The sequence below is a fragment of the Leptosomus discolor genome, chromosome 6, assembly GCF_034619465.1.
Source record: "Leptosomus discolor isolate bLepDis1 chromosome 6, bLepDis1.hap2, whole genome shotgun sequence".
NCBI lineage: Eukaryota > Metazoa > Chordata > Aves > Leptosomiformes > Leptosomidae > Leptosomus > Leptosomus discolor.
Window position 1 is genome coordinate 64,971,216 of NC_141396.1, and position 17,793 is coordinate 64,989,008.

A 17,793-nucleotide genomic window follows, 5' to 3' on the forward strand; every position below is an offset into this window, starting at 1 on the left:
AACACCCATCGCCCTCGAGGAAGCACGAGAGGACGGTCCTGGAATAAAACCTGTGCTCAGGATGAGGGCTGGGCTGTGCCCACACGTGCTGCCTGAAGGATTCCGAAAGGAAACAAACCCTGGGGAGGGAGGGGGGAGGCGTCATCTGCTGAACAGGGATCAGATCACCCAAAAAGCCAGCTCTCACTTGGCAGGTCAACAGCTTCAGAGACCGAGCAGCGCTCCGCTCTCCTCCTGGCTCAGCTGGGATCCCCTCCGATACCCACCCAGTGGCCCGGGGGCTCAGCTGGGATCCCCTCCGATACCCACCCAGTGGCCCGGGGGCTCAGCTGGGATCCCCTCCGATACCCACCCAGTGGCCCGGGGGCTCAGCTGGGATCCCCTCCGATACCCACCCAGTGGCCCGGGGGCTCAGCTGGGATCCCCTCCGATACCCACCCAGTGGCCCGGGGGCTCAGCTGGGATCCCCTCCGATACCCACCCAGTGGCCCGGGGGCTCAGCTGGGATCCCCTCCGATACCCACCCAGTGGCCCGGGGGCTCAGCTGGGATCCCCTCCGATACCCACCCAGTGGCCCGGGGGCTCAGCTGGGATCCCCTCCGATACCCACCCAGTGGCCCGGGGGCTCAGCTGGGATCCCCTCCGATACCCACTCAGTGGCCCGGGGGCTCAGCTGGGATCCCCTCCGATACCCACCCAGTGGCCCGGAGTTTCCCCACGGAGAAGGTCGCCCTCCAACCTGCGTAAAACACCTCCCATCTTACAGGTTTCCAGTCTGTGTTAACTGGGATTCTGCTGCAGCCCGAGCGTGACCACCAGCGATGAGGCGGGGGAAGGCAGGACGATCAGCCGGGAGCCATCCCAGGTCCGGAGGCAACTGCAGGACGGAGAAAGGCAAAACAAAGCGTTTAGGAGGGCGGGATTCACGGCTTCCCGCCCCCCCCCCCCGCCCGCTAATTCACACACGCCGTCGTTCCGTGGGATCAGCGGGAAGAACAATCCGCCGTGGGAAGCGATGGGGCGACTCAAGAAGCTCAATTAACGCCCTTGAGGCAACGAAGGGACCAGCAGGAGCCAATTGGCTCGGAGAACTGCTGCCCACCAGGAGTCCAGCTGGGAAGGATACTTTATTTGGAAAATCCAGGGAAACGCGCTGGAATGGTGCTAAAACACCGAGGGATTTGCACCCATCTAGTACAAAGGTGATACAAACCGACATGATACCAGTGCAAGTTTCATGAAACTTTTTATTCAACAAGTATTTCATTATGATTCTGCCAAGATGATCAAATGAACAGCAAGGCATAAAAAACATGAAATAGTTAAGAGATTTTATTCTAATAGCTTTAATTACAGTGCTCGTTTTGTCGAAATGAAAACTGAAAACAAGTATACAAAACAGTTGATTACTAATTGTGTATTGAAAGCAATAAAGGTTTCCACAACACTAAATAAACCAGTTCTGATAGTTCCTCGAGTTAAAGTTTAACAGCTCCAGCTTCTTCAGTGTTTATCAAAATACAAAAGAAAAAAGTAAAGAGGTCTTTTTTTGTTTGTTTTTTTTTTTTTTTTTTTTTCTGATGGCAAATCTGAACCTTGCAGTATGAGGGATGCCAAGGGTTTTCACACATATACAGATATGGGATTGTTCCAAAATGGGATTGAGTACTTCTAGAGTGGAATGACTCTCCAAACTCTCATGCTTTTTTTTTTTTTTTTATTTCCTAGATGCTATACATAGATGTTTGGTGGTTTTCATGGCAATTCTTACGTTAAGTACAGTACTTTCTGCCTATAGAGCTCAGGACTAGGACAGGCTGTGCCTTCTGTGGCAAGGTTTGCCTTCTGGAGTGGTTTACGCACCAGAAAAGTACAAAACACTTTTGACAAATACAACGGGCTAAAAAAGGTTGACCGCTGGAAATTATTCCAGTGCAATGGAAGCGATAAATCTCCCCTGAACCAAAAGTCAGATGTTTAGCATGAGTCTGCCAAAGCTCATCTAAACCAGGTCCGACAAACCGAGTAGGAACAAATAGGAGCACCTAACGCGAGCTGCAGGAAGAGCCAGAGCTCTGCTCGTCATGATCCGTTCTTTAACCCGACGAAGCTCATCGAGCATTGCTTCACCATTTCCAAAGAATCAAGTCACCACATTAGAGCCAGAACAGCAGAAGCAAAAAATGTCAAACGTTTTGGATGTTGGAAGTGTTTTTACTTTTCCTCGACTATTTAAAAAAATACAGGATTCAGGTTAAAAACCAACCACCGAAATGGATCTCACAACCCAACCGAGATAGTATTCAGCTCTACTGCACAAGGACCACTGGCAACCCTTATGGTAACCCACTTAAATCCCTTCCGAGTACTAAACAGTGAGTTGATTCTTTACAATAAAAAAGCTGAGTAATATTGCATAGGAGTACCAGAAACTGCCTCATTGGAAACAAAAACTATTTACATTAAATAAGAAACCTAACTGTTTTCAGGCTTGTATTTGCCACATTTACAGCATGATGCAATATATACTGTGACAAAAGAAATGAAAACAGCTTCCGGCACTCGATACCACAAAGTAGCACAGTTTGCCACATTAGAGTAAAGCGAAGGGCGAACAGGAGGAAATAAGAGGGAGGGGTGGAAAAAGAGGGAAGAGGAAGGTTTATGGTTTCATTTCTGGTTTCGGAGCTGATTGGACAACCAGTCCAGTCCTTCATAGAGACCGTCCCCGCTAGTGGCACAGGTTGCCTGGATGTACCAGTTCCTGTGACGAAGAGAATGCAGTCCGAGTTTGTCTGTGATTTCTGCTGCATTCATCGCGTTCGGCAGGTCCTGGGGGAAGGAACAAGAGTCATTTTCTCCCCTACTCGCCGAGAAGAAGCACCCGCCTCCCTAAACCGTTGCTGAGCACCAGCTCTAAAGCCATTAGAAGTTAAGAGCTCTTAGAGCTGCTCTTTCAGCAAAATTCAGTGGATTACTGCTACACTCAAGCCGTTCCCCCTGTACTGACAGAAGCCTCAAGGTCTACCACCACGTCCTACGGAACATTTCTCTTCAGGAGCCAGCTGACGCTCGGATTGAGTCCTCCGGCCCCTCGGCGCCAACCCAAAACCGCTTACAATTCCAGGGCTGTTTCCTGAGGGGAAAGTTTTGTTTTGTTTTTTTGTTGGACTTGAGCTTAAACTTCAGTGGAGTGAGTTTTTCTTTCTATGGGGTGAAATGTTTCATAGATTGGGTTAACAGAAGCTTGGTATCACTAAAAAAAAAAAAATCAATCATTGACGCTGTGATAAAATTGACACGGGCCATATTCTGTTGTAAAAGTTCACGTTATAGAACAATGTCACTACTTATCCCTGGAAGGGGCTGTTGATAAATGTAGGAAACGTTTCCCCTCAGGAAATGTTTTCTGTGACTGCAGTTATGATTTAAGATCACTTTTTCCTCAGAGAGCAGCACTCAGCTCAGCACTGCGCCTTCCCTGCTCCTGGGCAAGACTGACGGCTCCTTATCCTTCACGACTGAGCCCTCGCAGGCGATGAAGCTAGTCCTTCTCTGCATTTACTAGCCATATTTAAGACCCTCGACATTCGGGTTTAAGCTACCAAGGCCTCTGCGTGCAAGAGATGGCCTCGCTTTGGAGCCTGGAAGAGCAGAGCTCCCAGGTCACACACAAGCACGTTACAAGTCAGCCCAGGGCTTCCACCTCGAACACCCCAACTGAATTCAGGGAGGTTCTGGCATTCTGGCCTTCCTCTGTGTTTGGAGGAAGCTTGGGCAGCTGCTGTACTTGAGCCAAGCCAAGCTTAAAGAGCAAACTGGTAGAATTCTTCCTTAAAACTGAAAAAGGGAAGAATTTCCATTAGCCCAGACTGTTTAGAAGGATGCTCCTTTCAGATGAGGACAGGGTAATTTAAGCCGTGGGTTTGCTGTCTTCAACAAACCTGAACGGACAGTTACCGAGAGCTTATCCACTCCTACACTGAAAACACGACCATCAAGCTCAAGCACTCACGAGTACGTTGTACATTTTCAAGAGCTCTTACAGAAAGACACCTTTCTGGGGCATACCTGTTTGTTAGCAAACACTAATAAAACAGCATCTCTAAGCTCATCTTCTGCCAACATTCTCATAAGCTCTTCTCTGGCCTCATTCACCCGTTCTCTGTCATTACTGTCCACCACAAAAATCAGACCTAGAAGCAAGCAGACAATCAGAATAAGCTTCAGCAGAAGTTATGCACAAATGAGAAGCACTTCTGGAGGTCAGGACTACGCTTGGAAGAGAAAATAACGCAAAGCAATTCAGTACGTATCAGAAAAACCAGTTTTCTTATTGTAATCTCGTGTCTAACAAAGTCTGTTCTTGCCAAAAGCTGGTGAAGGCGAGCGTTGGTTTGCATTTGTGTTTTCGGAACTTGTGCCCTTCACCTACACAACCACTCGGTATTTTCCAGTGAGTAGCAGCTCCTGAAAGCCTGTGACAGGGCTCAAATGCACGCAGGTTAGGAAGGTGCAGCACTGGAAAAAGCAACAAACTCCGGGGCTGTTGGAGCCTGTAGTAAAGGCTCTGCTCTGAAGGGAAGGCGGAGAGCTGTGATGCTCATGGAAGAAAAGCAAAATTCTGCACTCACTCTGAGTCAGATGGACAAGGAAGACTGGTTTCTGGATTTCTTCCCTCTTTGAATCCCCACTAGCTTAAGAGAAGAGCCAGAGCAGCACACAAACACACCCTTTTATATCCCTTCTCCCCCCTCCCCGGGAAACTTGCAAAATTATCTTGGTAAGGACATTAAAAAAAAAAAAAAACACTTTTAGATTCTGGAAAGACGGGATTTAAGCGTTTGGACTCACCTTGTGTGTTCTGGAAATAATGGCGCCAGAGCGGTCTGATCTTATCCTGACCGCCTACGTCCCAGACTGTGAAGCTAATGTTCTTGTATTCTACTGTTTCCACATTGAAACCTGCAAGAGAAATCGTGGCAAAAATCTCAGTCAAACATAGCTGGTCCTGGACCTATTGTATTTACCGAGTCACACTCACGTCATCGTTAAAAAAGTTATCTGAAATTTTAAGTTTACTGTAAATAAGCAGAATCCTGCACCCAAGCCCTCAACACAAACAGAGGTTCTCTGGAACTCCTGCTGCCACCCCCACTGCAATCACCCTAATGAACAACAGCCCTAATTGCTACCTGAGCAGCTACAAAAGCAGAGCAAACTGTGCTGCATCAAAAAAAGGGCTTCAAGGACAGCAAATAAGGTATGTCTCTGATCACACAGTTCTTGCAGTCACCCTCCAAAAAAAAAAAGCATGTCACCCTCTGCTTCTCAGTTTAATTTACTTGATGCCACACCACACTCGGGAGGGCAGACTGCCCTTCTGTGGCCCATAAAGGCTCGTTCCACAGGTGCCTGAAGAGAGGGAATGGAGTGAAAAAAAAACCCCAAAAGTCACACAATCTCCTCCCATGCCAGAATATTTGGCTGTGCCACCTTCATGCCACGGTTTCACCAAGTGTTTGTTCTGACAGTCAAGTCACTTAAACCAACAGAGCAGCAGCTGAGGGAAGATACTGCTGCGAACAAGACGACCCAAATCGCAAAGCAAGAAGTTATAGAAATGTAAAAAAATCTTACCTATAGTAGGAATAGTAGTTACTATTTCACCAAGTTTAAGTTTGTACAAAATAGTAGTCTTTCCCGCAGCATCCAGACCAACCATTAGAATACGCATTTCTTTTTTGCCAAAAAGGCCTTTGAAGAGGTTAGCAAAAATATTTCCCATGCTGGAGATATGTTCTCACTGGCCAGCGAAGTCTAGAGGAAAAAGATCACAGTATCACTCACGAGTTGCCAACGGCGGTGTTCCGGCCGGGGCATGGTCAACCACCCAAAAAAAAAAAGCATCAGATAATACAAATCCTTTACAGACACCCCAGACACGACTTCTTCCCCATACTGAAGCAATACAAGCAGAAATGCCAAAAGGCAGTGCTCATAAAACGTTGAGTGTTTCATATCCTTCAAATATTCCTTCAGAGATTTCAGTAGTAAATGCCCTTCTCAAACTTTTGTTCGCAAAATTCTTGGTTTGCTTTAAACGCAACTGACCACCGCAGGTACTTTGTCCCCCACTGTTAGAATTTATCTGCAGCCTGAAGGGTCACCATAAACCACACTTTTTCCAATTTAACCTGCAGTTAAAACGTGTCCTCGTCTCTGCTGCAACAGCCGGTCCTTCTTTTGTGAAGGAAACTGAATACAGCTTGGATCCTCTCCTACTCAAAGCAGTTTCCTTCCTCTCAAACCCTGAGGAAATGGCCTGCCAACACGACATAAACAGAAAGCAGGATAACTTTCATTAACATCAGAGGGAGACCTTCTCTGGGAAGCAAATCCACATTTAGTGAAACTTAACAATTGATAATTAATAGGCAGGTTGAGAGAGGCAGGTTTAGAAATGAACGCTTCTTCCTTCACCATCAACACTTCTGCTTGGACGCTCAGAAGTGATTAACATCACCAGGAGCTTCCTGTTTGGGAACTGGAGAAACTGCCTCTCCGCTCCAGCCCCACAGACACTCCCTGGGCCCTCGGGACGGCATCCACCCCACCGCAAATTCCACAAATTCCCCCCCCCCCCCCCCCAGTTCCAAACTTACTGCTACGCAGTTTACAGCGAGTTTGAAACCACCAAGAGAACCACCATTCTGCTCACCTAAGGTGTGAAAAAAGCAGCCCGAAAGCTTTACAGTGAGGATGTTGCACGGCGATAGTGAGGATTCGCACGGTTTGTCTGGAAGCTCGGAGATCAGTTTGAAAAGAGACTGAGCCCGATGGAAAATACTTAGGATAGGAGGAGCACGCACGGCCAAGATGTGTCACGTTCTAAGGACGGGTTTCCCGTCAACCAAGTCACACAACTCCAAGCAAAGCATGAGGTTTGAATCGCCTCCTGAAGACATTCTGTATCTCACGATGAAGCTACGTGCTCGAAGCAAAACTCTCTGGGGAAAACAGACTTTACAGAATATCTACTTTAGACATTAAACCAAGCTCTGAACCGACAAGTGCCCCATAGAACAAAAGTCTGGTCCTGCTCTGCTTAGCTCTTATGAAGGCTGGCTTCCTCCCTCGGCACTAGGAAAGGTCTAAGCAGTTCTATCCTTCTCGGGAAGCTTTGCTGGATACAACTTTTAACCCAAAAGTTACGCCATGTAACATTAACCAAGTCACATGTCTCAGCACAAGCAGCTCCGCAGCGAAGTTCAGAGTCCACCCCAGAGCTCCCGAGTGACAGCAATCACCGCTTCAACTTGCTGAAGTCACCCGAGTCAAAGATTCATTTATTTCATATGGTTGAAGCTCAACGTGATCGAAACTTTACAACTAAGCTTATCTGCACACCAGACTGGGCAGCCTGTGGTTTAAAACCAAACTGAAGGTTTAAAAGTTCTATTATTCGGCCATTTCCTTTGTATTTCTATAGCACTACCATGAATATTCAACTCCCACTTGAATATTTCAAAGCTGTATAAACAGGAAAGTTAATTAGGAAGTAGAGAAAACAGCTCTGCAGGCAATCTCACCCCCCAGCCCACAACAGCAGCTCTTACCGGGCTGGAGAGGAAGGAGGCTGTAAAGTTTTCTTTTGTTCGCCTGCACATGCCACCTCTATCTCCTACTTCATCGGAAAAGCAATAGCCAGGGTTGAACTGTAACCTTTCACCAGAGCTCTTATAACCCTCCAAAACGAGGGTAAGAACTCTCGTAGCAAAAGAACCTTACAAGCACTTCAAAAGAAAGCTTTGCTTTTGTTTCTGAATGTTTAAAAGCATAATAGGTCGTTGAACACTTGGATCAACAGCAGGGACAGAGTAACACGGCAAAAAATCTTCACATTTACATCCAGGACATCTTTCCACACGCTGGAGAAGCCGCGGTCTGCTGAACAAGTCACAGCACTGGCAACAACTTGGCATCAGCAGTAGTGAATCCTCTTAGATCCTTGTTTTCCTGGCACCTATTTCCAGGTCCACCACTGCAGTTGCTTTTATACCACCCATCCTCCCTGTTTTTACCTTGGGTGAAGAGTAAGAAGTTAAGATCCATTTTAGCACTTGGTTTCCATTTCCTTCTTGTTCTCTTCCACATTACCACTACCCAAACCACTTCTGTAACTTACTTGGTACTGCAGGGTAGGTGACACTGCAGAAAGTCCGATTTATTTTTACAGGCAGTGAAGTATAGCTCACAGCCCACCCCCTGCAAGACATTGAGTGAAAAGCAGTGGAATCATCGCTGCCTAAAAGAAAAACACTGGGAGAAACCCATCTGCACAACTCCCACAAACTGGGTCCCCCCCCCAGTTACTTGTTGGGTGCTGCTGGAGCAAAAGAGAGGGTCTGGATGGCAGGACCATCCTCTGACCAGCAGCCAGAATCCTGTTCATCGCCGCACAACGGGAAATCACACCCCCGTGGGTTTGTACATGACACAAAACACTGTCGGTTTTTAGTTACTTTCTATTATCTAAGCAAAAGCACCTCAATATCATTAAAATCCTCACCCAAATCATCATGGCCGTTGTCACCAGCCATCAGGTCTCTGCTTTTTAGACTGCTCGGGCCGCCAGACAGCACAGACGCTGCCCCAGCACAAACTGGGGGCAGTTTAAAGCTGCTTCCCAGGGCTCCGCTGCCGCCCATTAATACAACTCAGCTGAGGGATCACGCGATTACTTCCACTGCACTTCAGAGCCCAATCTGCTCGCTTTCATTCTCATCTCAGCCCGCGAGTCGGACCATGAGAACTAACACACACAGTCTGAAAAATACGAGGAAATTTAAGACCCTTTGGGGGTAAATAAGCAAACCCATCACTCTTCAGGCCTCTTCAACGTTCGCATCTATATCAAGACTCGTTGATATATTCTACACTGGAGCTTAACTTTCTCTTTTTCTCAACCCGAATGTTGTCAGTAATTGCTACACAGATCATTTTAGAAGCACAAGTTCAATAAAATGCCTGAAAACATAAAAGACTGTGGCTTGTGTGTAGTACCTCAGCGCATCTTCAGAGGAGGTATCCATCAGGCTAAGTAGGGAGATTTGTGTATGAAAGGGAACAATTTGAATAAACAACCCAGACTATTTTTGAAGAGCTTGCACGTTCCCGTTCCCTCGAGTGACTTTGGCTTCTAGAAATGGAAGCTCACCACCTCTCCACAGACCCAGATCGCTCCAAAACTGAACTGTCCACACGACTCCCGGTTCCCCCTGGCCGACTCCCGGTTCTCCCTGGCCGTGGGAGCCCTGCAGCACACCTTAACCCTGGTCTGCTCCACCTCCAGATCCTCACAGCAGTAAAAACCTGTTCGGCAGCGTCAGGTAAGATATAATGAGCCATCGGTAAACAGCGAGAGACACATTCACCGGCTAAGGCTGCAGTTTTGTTTCAGGAAACAAGGTCTTTTCAGCAGCCTGTTTTCTAGTAAGTGATACAATTAGATAAGCAATTAGGAGAAGAGGCAGCCTTTTTTTCAGAAAGGCTCAGTGTAATGAGTTAAAAATGAATGAGTGTCTGCAGTAGCAGGCAGCCTGGTGTCTGTTAAAGCGATACAGCCCAGGAGTAACAACAAGAATTTGCTTTTATTAATTGCAGGCCATTAGAATAAGAGCTCTGAGGAATATCAGCAGGCCCAAGATCATTCAGCACTTAATCTTCTGCAGCATTTTATATTTAACCGGTCGTTAATGCATTTTAATGTCATTTCATTCAGGCTGCTTATCTGGAGAAGTCAAATACGCTTCTTGACCTCCAAACTTCTTGGATGAGCGGCTCATTAACAAGCCATCCCACAGAAGAATGACCAGCAGGGTAGGCAGTACATCAAAGAAAATACAGCTACCTCTTGAAATCTCTGCATAACCTTCATTTTGCACCTCCGGAAAAGGTCTTTTTGACCACACAGAGATTAAACTTCACAGAGTCAGCAGTTGTGGCAAACGCCACCCTTTCATTCAGGTTTACACCGTTTCTGCAAACATACCATAGCTGACAAAATCAGAGGCTAAGACAGAGGATGACAGACACATTTAGTCAAATTATGCCCGCAGTACAGACATACCTTTATTTCACTTCTGCCCACCAGCACTTACCACATGAGGCTCCTGCAGTGAAAAAATAACGCTCAGAACTTCTCACGTGGCATAACCAAACGTGCTGGGCACAATCATTTTGGCAATCTGTTCTCTATAGCCGAAAAATACCAGCAGTGATGAAGATCAGTCAAGAAAAGCTTAATTCTCTGTCCCTTCTCTGCACAGCACGCTGAGATACAGAGGGCATTTGTGGAGTCTGGGAACTGTCTCCCTAGGACATTCCTATCTTGTTTTAAATGCCTGTCTCAAGGAGACACAAACATGGTGCCACTACCAACGACATACACAGTTCTAATCAGTCAAAATAATAACGCTAAAGCAGAAGCTAAACTCCCTTAACAGTTGCAGGTCTACCAAAATGCTTTTTCCCAGCAGCTTTCTGCGCCTTGTTCTATCTGCTTAGACACCCACGGCAAGCGAAACTGCTGCGCTTACAAAGACAAGTGATTTACTACCAAAAGCACGTCTCCATTTAAAGGAAAGTCTACTTGACATTGGCCTAAGCACTGACTCTGCCTCCAATTCAATCAGAAACCCCCAAACCCAGAATTCCTACCTTGGTATTAACACACTAGTTCTATCAGTGACAGGAGAACAAAAATCGATCAATTTTTCATTTAACAGAAATCATGATCTGAAATCCAGTCTGTTATCACTAGTTGGCCTGTACTGTGTTTCTGCTTTATAGACTTCTAGAAGGTTTTAAATTAAAATGTCAGGAGAAGCAAAATATTCATACAAAAGATCAAACCCATGTGTAACCAAGAGGTGAGAAAGCTTTTTATTTAAGAAATTCAAGTTCAACAGCTGCTACTGGTGTTAGATGCAAGAACAACTGGCAAACAATTTAAAGTGCAAACCTAACTCAGCAGCTTGTTCTTTACAACATGAAGTGCGATTTAAAAGAGAACGTGAGAAGCGATCTGATAGGAACAGAACGCTGCTAAAATTCAGGATTAATCTAGGGCCACAGTATTTCACATCAGCACGCCCAGTTGTTTTGAGTACAGCTGTGTTCGCCTGAACTTGAGGTCATCTCTTTACAGATGACAGTGCTCTGTTAGGGCAAATTCTGAAAGACACTCTTGGATCAAACCACTTCTTTATAGCCAGGGTGGCCCGAGACACAACTACCCCAGCACAGTTATACTCAACTATTTTTAGAAGTTGTTTACTGGCCTTCCACATCTGGTAACCTGAGTGAAAGATGACTATTTATCAACTCAAGTCCTTCAACTTTGGGGTCTTAACACCTCAATTTAGCTTAAATAGCTCTGATTCGAGTTACCAGAGAGTTTAGGCCATACTAACGCCGTTAGGCATGGACTACGTGCAAAATTAGCCAACAAGTAGGCCAGGTTCTTTCTTCACTAGGGGATTATCTTGGACTTAAATAACGTCGTAATAAAGGCCACCTCAACAACCCCTTCTCAGAGCTCCTTGTTAACAGTAAGTCCCAACTGCTTTAGAGTTGCACCCATTAAAACTGGGGGGAGTGTTAACTGTGGAGGTCACAACCGACCACTGCAGCAATCTTCCCCGCTTCACATCGGAGCTGCTTCTGCCAAGCACGAGACGGAAAAGTGTCCTAAATGATCAGAACGTTGCTATTTGTCATGGTTAGAGGAAAGGTACGGGCACTGAAGCAGCATGTGAAATAAAAGCTGAAGACATATCTGCACTTGCACCCCAAGAGGCACAGCTGGATTTGGCCACCAAAGGCTCGTGTGACCCACCAAAAAGCCCCCAGACACACGCTGCGTGTCCAAGGCAGATGGAGGACAAGTCAACCGCACACGAGAAGCGAGGGGAAGGAAAACCCAACACAGAGCTGCTCCTCACGGAGCACCTTTGTTCAACCCAAGCAGGCTGAACACCTTCCTGTCTACACACATCACCCAGACAGCGCGTTTTCCACAGGCTGGAACATTTTCTGGAGAGCGCTGGGCTCAGAGCGGCAGGACAAGAGAAAATGTTTCCACTCAGGAGAGCAAAACAAGGGCAAAAGAGGGAAAATGTTCTTTGAGGTCATGCCTATTTGTCAGGCACAAGAAGACCTCACTCCTAAAACACTGGTCAGAATGAAAAAAGAGAGTCAGTACCAAGCAGAGAGGGAAGGCTGCTTGACTTGATACTCAAAACCCAAACCAGCGTTATTATCTGATTCTCACCTCCAAGGAGGGGGAACAAGCCACTTTGCTACTTCTGTTTCACAGCAAAAATCTCAAACTCTTTTAAGCTGTTACACACTACCCTGCATAACTCAACAGCACGCAAACCAACACCTGGAAAAACACGTATCTGGTCTGAAAAATATTTCATTTAAAGGGTAGGTTGATAGATGGAAAAGTACAGAAGGAGCCACTGTTCACGTTTTTAGATAAAGCACGTCCATCACCTCCCTGTGGACCGGTTGCAGGTGCTCAGGAAAAAAGCTGTGCTGACAATGGAGTTGTGACATCCCAGTTGGGACTGCGACTTCACCTGGTAACTGGGTGCACCGCTGGGAGAACCCCTCATTGCAAAGGATTTCTTTTCAGATGAGCGTTGCACAGGTTTTTTTGAGGCTGAGCTATTCACAAGTTCAAAATCTTCAGTTTTAAGCCAAATATCCCGTTATTCATTCCCAGTAACTGGGCAGCAAGTCAACATTTACACTCAAGAGTAGAAATGGCAAGACCTCGCACGAGAGCTTCGGTAACGAAACTGGCTCTTGGTTTGGGGAAACGTCAGAGCAGAGCCCACGCAGCTAGTCGTCAGGTACAAGATCAGAGTATGAATAAGAGCTATATTAGACACGAGAGTTTTATTAGAACTGAAACATCAGCAGAAGCAGTACCACAGTCCTTCAACGTTTGCGTGTGTTAGAAACAAGAAATAAAATTGGATACTTGCAAGCAAAAGACAAAAATGCTGAATAACACAGAAAAACAGCTGCTGTAGTAGGAAGCTATTATAAACTTCTTTACTCATCAGTTAAAGAAAGGGGATAATGGCTGAGGACAGTGCTAGCTCCAACACAAGCTCTACAGTATTCCAGTAGCAAAACTTTCGAGAGATTTCTAAAAAAAGACTCAGAACCATTCCTTTTCAGAAAAAGTTGACGTTCACCACATTTATCCACTGGAAGGCAAGCTAGATGCTTGTGAAGGCTGTTGCAATCCATGAAAATTCTTGCCTGAAAGTCCATCTTTACACATCTCAGCAGCTTTTGTTTCCCAAGCCACCTTTTATTTTTAAAGAAAGGCGGTGCTTTAAACTTGACCACTGCAAGTTCAGCCGGAATCTTGGGTTGTGAGCTTTTCTTCCTTTTGCCAACTAATGTAATCAATAGCTTATCTGATAATTGTGCCTCAGCACAATTAAAGCAGGCTTTCAGACAGGTGTAACTGGAGCACGCCACAGTTTGGCAGATTTGTAAGGACTAGAATCCCATCCCCTACTCCCACACGCACTTTTGTTCGCCTTGAAAAGCTGTGCCTAGTCCTGCCGCCCCCCCCCTCCCCACTCGGTCGGCATGACTAACGCACACAGGGAACTTCACTCACCCAGCAAAAACGCACCACTCCTGCCCAGTCCTTTTTCAGATTCCAGCTGTATTTCACAATTAGGCAATCTTAAAACCAAAAAAAAAAATCAGCAAGGACCTCAGACCATCGGGGACTGATTTACATTCAAGTGTTTGCCTTTTAACACGACCCACCAACTCCGATGTCCATCACGGCCTATCGCAGCAGCAAAGGCTGTTCTGAGCAGAGATGGCATCTGCTCGAGCCATTTGTGCTCCTGATGCTCTGCCACAGCAGCGTTGATAAACTTGGCAAAGCGATTGAGTTGAAGAGGTTCAAGTGAGGCGAGGTTCCTCACCCTTTCACCCAACGTAATGACTACAACAGGGAAAGCAGTCCAACAGGGTTCTCGAGCACTGCAGACATGTTTTTAACAGAGGAAGTCAGTGGCATCATACCAACCCCTCCTTTCAGAGAATCCCTTTCTATAGCTGTAAGATTGTGAGTGCTTACACTGACAATTTCATTATAAAACCACGAACAAAAGCCAAGCAGCAATTCTCTAGTTCAGCTACAGTTCCTTTTTCCTACAGAAACGTTCCACACCGGTAGCAAAAATAGATATTGCCAAATGACCTTGGACAATTTACTTGGACTTGGTTTCTTTTCCTGAAAAATAAGGTTAATAGAATATCCTGCTAAGGGGTGCTGTAAGCCCTGCCGCTTGCAAAACAAAGTTCAAAGTATTTCATAAAGAGTTTGTATTTTAGTTATCGACAAAGCTACGTTTCAAAACAAGACCTCTGGATACAACTCTAATCAACCTGTGGAATTTGGTTTGGCAAGAGCCTAGCAGCAAAGCAACAAGGTCAATGTCAAACACAACATTTAGGCAGTTTTACGACCCAGCAGAGTTTTAGCCGTGCTCTGCTGGGGGGCAAACGGACTCCTCCGTGAAAAGGTTCGCATAGCTGGCCTATCACTTTATCAGACAAGGGTTACCAGCACACAGGATCATGTTAACAACTCACGGAGACAGGATATAGTATTTTCAGACAGAATATAATATCCTCCCACCGGGAGCTGCTACACCAAGGAAAACTGATCTCCTAGACCATCAAACCCAAGCCATGGCTAGCAAACAGAGTTTGCTCCAGGCTAAAGCTCAACTTCTTCCCATCACCCCCTCGGCCCAGCAGAAAGCCCTACTCAGCAGCCAAGGGCTTACAGGAAAATAACCTCTCTCCTATGAGTTTCAGCCAAGCCTCAACTCCCCTACTAGGCTACTAAATCTCCGAGGTTCGCTATGATGAGGGTTTTCGGGGGGAAGAGGAAAACAAGGAACTATTTCTCTCTTCAGACCCGTTCACGGGTGGGGCAGAGGCCGGAATAAGCGAGTTTGGGGAAGGGAGGAGAAGCCCATCCCGCCGCATCCCGGTAGGGGGAGCGGCGCCGGGCCTTGTGCAGCTGCTGGGGAGCCGGAGCGGTCACCCCCTCCCCTCCCGCCTCCACCCACGCCTCCCCAGCGGGGAAGCGAAAGGCCTCCCCGTCCCGTCCCCGTCCCGTCCCCCCCCAAACCCGGCCCAAACCTCCCAGCCCCAAAGACGTGTGGGGCGGGGGGGGGCGGATGGGGCAGCGCCCCCCCCCCCCCCCGGCCTGCGCCGCGGCCTGGCCGCGCCTTCCTCCTCCCGCCGGCAGCCGCCAAGCGAGAGGGCGGCGGTGAGGGTAGAAGGACGGAAAGAAGCGACCGCGTCCCGCTCCCCCCAGGGCCCGCCGCTCCCTTCCCTCAGCGCCAAGGCCGCGGCGCCTCACAGCCGGCCGCGGGCCGCCGCCTCCCGCGGCGGTCGCAGGGTGTAGGCGGGAGAGCGGGGGAGAAGGGGAAGCGGTAGAAGGGAGGGAAGGGGAAGGTGTCGGTGAACCCACCGGCGTCGGCTGCTGCCCGAGGCGGTGGGTCTGGCTGTCCTCGGTCTGTCCCGCTCGGAGCCGGCTCCCCCCTGCGCCTCTCGGCCGCTCTCCGCCCAGGCACACAAGATGGCGGCGCTCGGCGGCCACGTCAGTGCCAGCCCCGCGCGCGGCACCACGGGTAACCGAGGAGGGCAGCAGCGCGGGAGGGGGAGTGGGGGGCGGAGCCCAGCGCGGGAGAGGGCGGGGCTACGGCAGGGAGCCGCAGCCGTGCGAAAGCGCGCGGAGGGGGCGGGTCCCGCCGCTTGGCCACGCCCGCTCCCTGACCACGCCCTCCCCCCGGCCGACTCACCTCCCGGGCGACTCGTGACTGGATGCGCCGCGCGTCGTGCAACGGTGGGCGGGGCTGTGCGCCCCCTCGGCGGGGGGGGGGGGGGGGTGGTGGTGGGCGGGGGAGCAGGGGGAGGGCAAGGACCCGCACGGGGGGGGGGGAGGGTCTTGCACGCGCCGTGCAGCGTGGTGCGTGGGTGCGGTGCGGTTTGCGCGGGAACGCGGGAACGCTCGTGGGACGCGGGACGCGGGACGTGCCCCCCCTTTTCGGGGCCTGCCCGTGCCGCGCAGCGTCGCTCCGTGAACTGGGGCCGTTTGGGGGTGCGGGGGGCACCCGCGGCGTGGCCCCGCGTCGGGCTGTGCGCTCGGGGGGGGGGGGGGGGGGGCGCTCGTGCCTTGAACGGACACAGCATCGTTCGGTTGGGAGAGACCTCTGAGGTCATCGAGTCCAACCGTTGATGTCACCCCACCGGGCCCCCTGGACCATGTCCCTCAGCACCTCATCTACACGTCCTTGGAGCACCTCCAGGGACGGCGACTCCACCACGTCCCCGGGCGGCCTGGTCCAATGTCTGACCGCTCTGTCAGTGACTAAATTCTTCCTGATGTCCAACCTAAACCTCCCCTGGTGCTACCTGAGGCCATTTCCTCTTGTCCTGTCACTTGTGACCTGGGAGAAGAGACCGACCCCCACCTCACCGTAACCCCCTCTCAGGCAGTTGCAGAGAGCGATCAGGTCTCCCCTCGGCCTCCTCTTCTCCAGGCTGAACACCCCCAGGTCCCTCAGCTGCTCCTCACAGACCTGTTCTCCAGACCCTTCCCCACCTTCGCTGCCCTTCTCTGGACACGCTCCAGCACCTCAATGTCCTTCTTGCAGTGCAGGGCCCAAAACTGCACCCACCATTCGAGGGGCGGCCTCACCAGTGCCCAGTACAGGGGCACGATCACCTCCCTGCTCCTGCTGGCCACACCATGGCTGATACAGGCCAGGAGGCTGTTGGCCTTCTTGGCCACCTGGGCACACTACTGGCTCATGTCCAGCCGGCTGTTGACCAGCACCTCCAGCTCCTTTCCCACCGGGCAGCTTTCCAGCCACTCCTCCCCAGCCTGCAGCGCTGCGTGGGGTTGGTGTGACCCAAGGGCAGGACCTGGCACTTGGCCTTGTTGAACCTCATGGCATTGGCCTCAGCCCATTGATCCAGCCTGTCCAGGTCCCACTGCAGAGCTTTCCTGCCCTCAGGCAGATCAACACTCCCACCCAACTCAGTGTCATCTGCAAATTTACTGAGGGAGCACTCAATGCCCTCCTCCAGATCATCAATAAAGATGTTCAACAAGATCGGTCCCAATACTGAGCCCTGGGGTCACCGCTTGTGACTGGCTGCCAGCTGGACTGAACTCCACCACCACTCTCTGTGCTTGGCCGTCCAGCCAGGTTCTAACCCAGCGTGGAGGACATCTGTCTAGGCCATGAGCTGCCACCTTTCTTAGGAGAACGCTGTGGGAGATGGTGTCAAAGGCTTTACAAAAGTCCAGGTAGATGACATCCACAGCCTTCCCCTCATTGACTAGGCAGGTCACTTGGTCATAGAAGGAGATCATAGAAGGGGACCTGCTGCCTGGGCCTGAGTCCCTCCTTGTCCTGCACATGCCACGTGAGCGCCCTCGAGCTGAACCGCTCCGTAACCTGCCCTGGCACCAAGGTCAGGCTGGCTGGCCTGTAGTTCCCCAGATCCTCCTTCCAACCCTTCTTGTAGATGGGCGTCACACTGTCAAGCCTCCAGCATCTGGGACCTCCCCTGTTGACCAGGACTTCTGATACATGATGGAGAGTGGTTTGGCCATACATATTCATATATATTCACCTGAAAGCTGCCCGTGCACCC

At 49.4% G+C, this 17,793-nt stretch overlaps 1 protein-coding gene across 2 annotated transcripts; it reads right to left on the minus strand.

The window, feature by feature from the left end:
• Positions 1 to 1,317: 1,317 nt before the first annotated feature.
• Positions 1,318 to 15,636, minus strand: ARF1 (ARF GTPase 1). Of its 2 annotated transcripts, none has more exons than XM_086467483.1 (5): positions 15,599 to 15,636; positions 5,641 to 5,820; positions 4,855 to 4,965; positions 4,072 to 4,196; positions 1,318 to 2,832 (listed from the first exon to the last, which is right to left on the minus strand). In XM_086467483.1, exons 2-5 carry the CDS (start codon positions 5,786 to 5,788, stop codon positions 2,671 to 2,673), a joined length of 546 nt encoding a protein of 181 aa, XP_086323609.1. In that variant the 5' UTR covers positions 5,789 to 5,820; positions 15,599 to 15,636; the 3' UTR covers positions 1,318 to 2,670. The 2 variants fall into 2 exon arrangements, with proteins under 2 accessions (XP_086323609.1, XP_086323610.1); XM_086467484.1 differs by lacking the exon at positions 15,599 to 15,636 and adding an exon at positions 13,715 to 13,728.
• Positions 15,637 to 17,793: the final 2,157 nt, after the last annotated feature.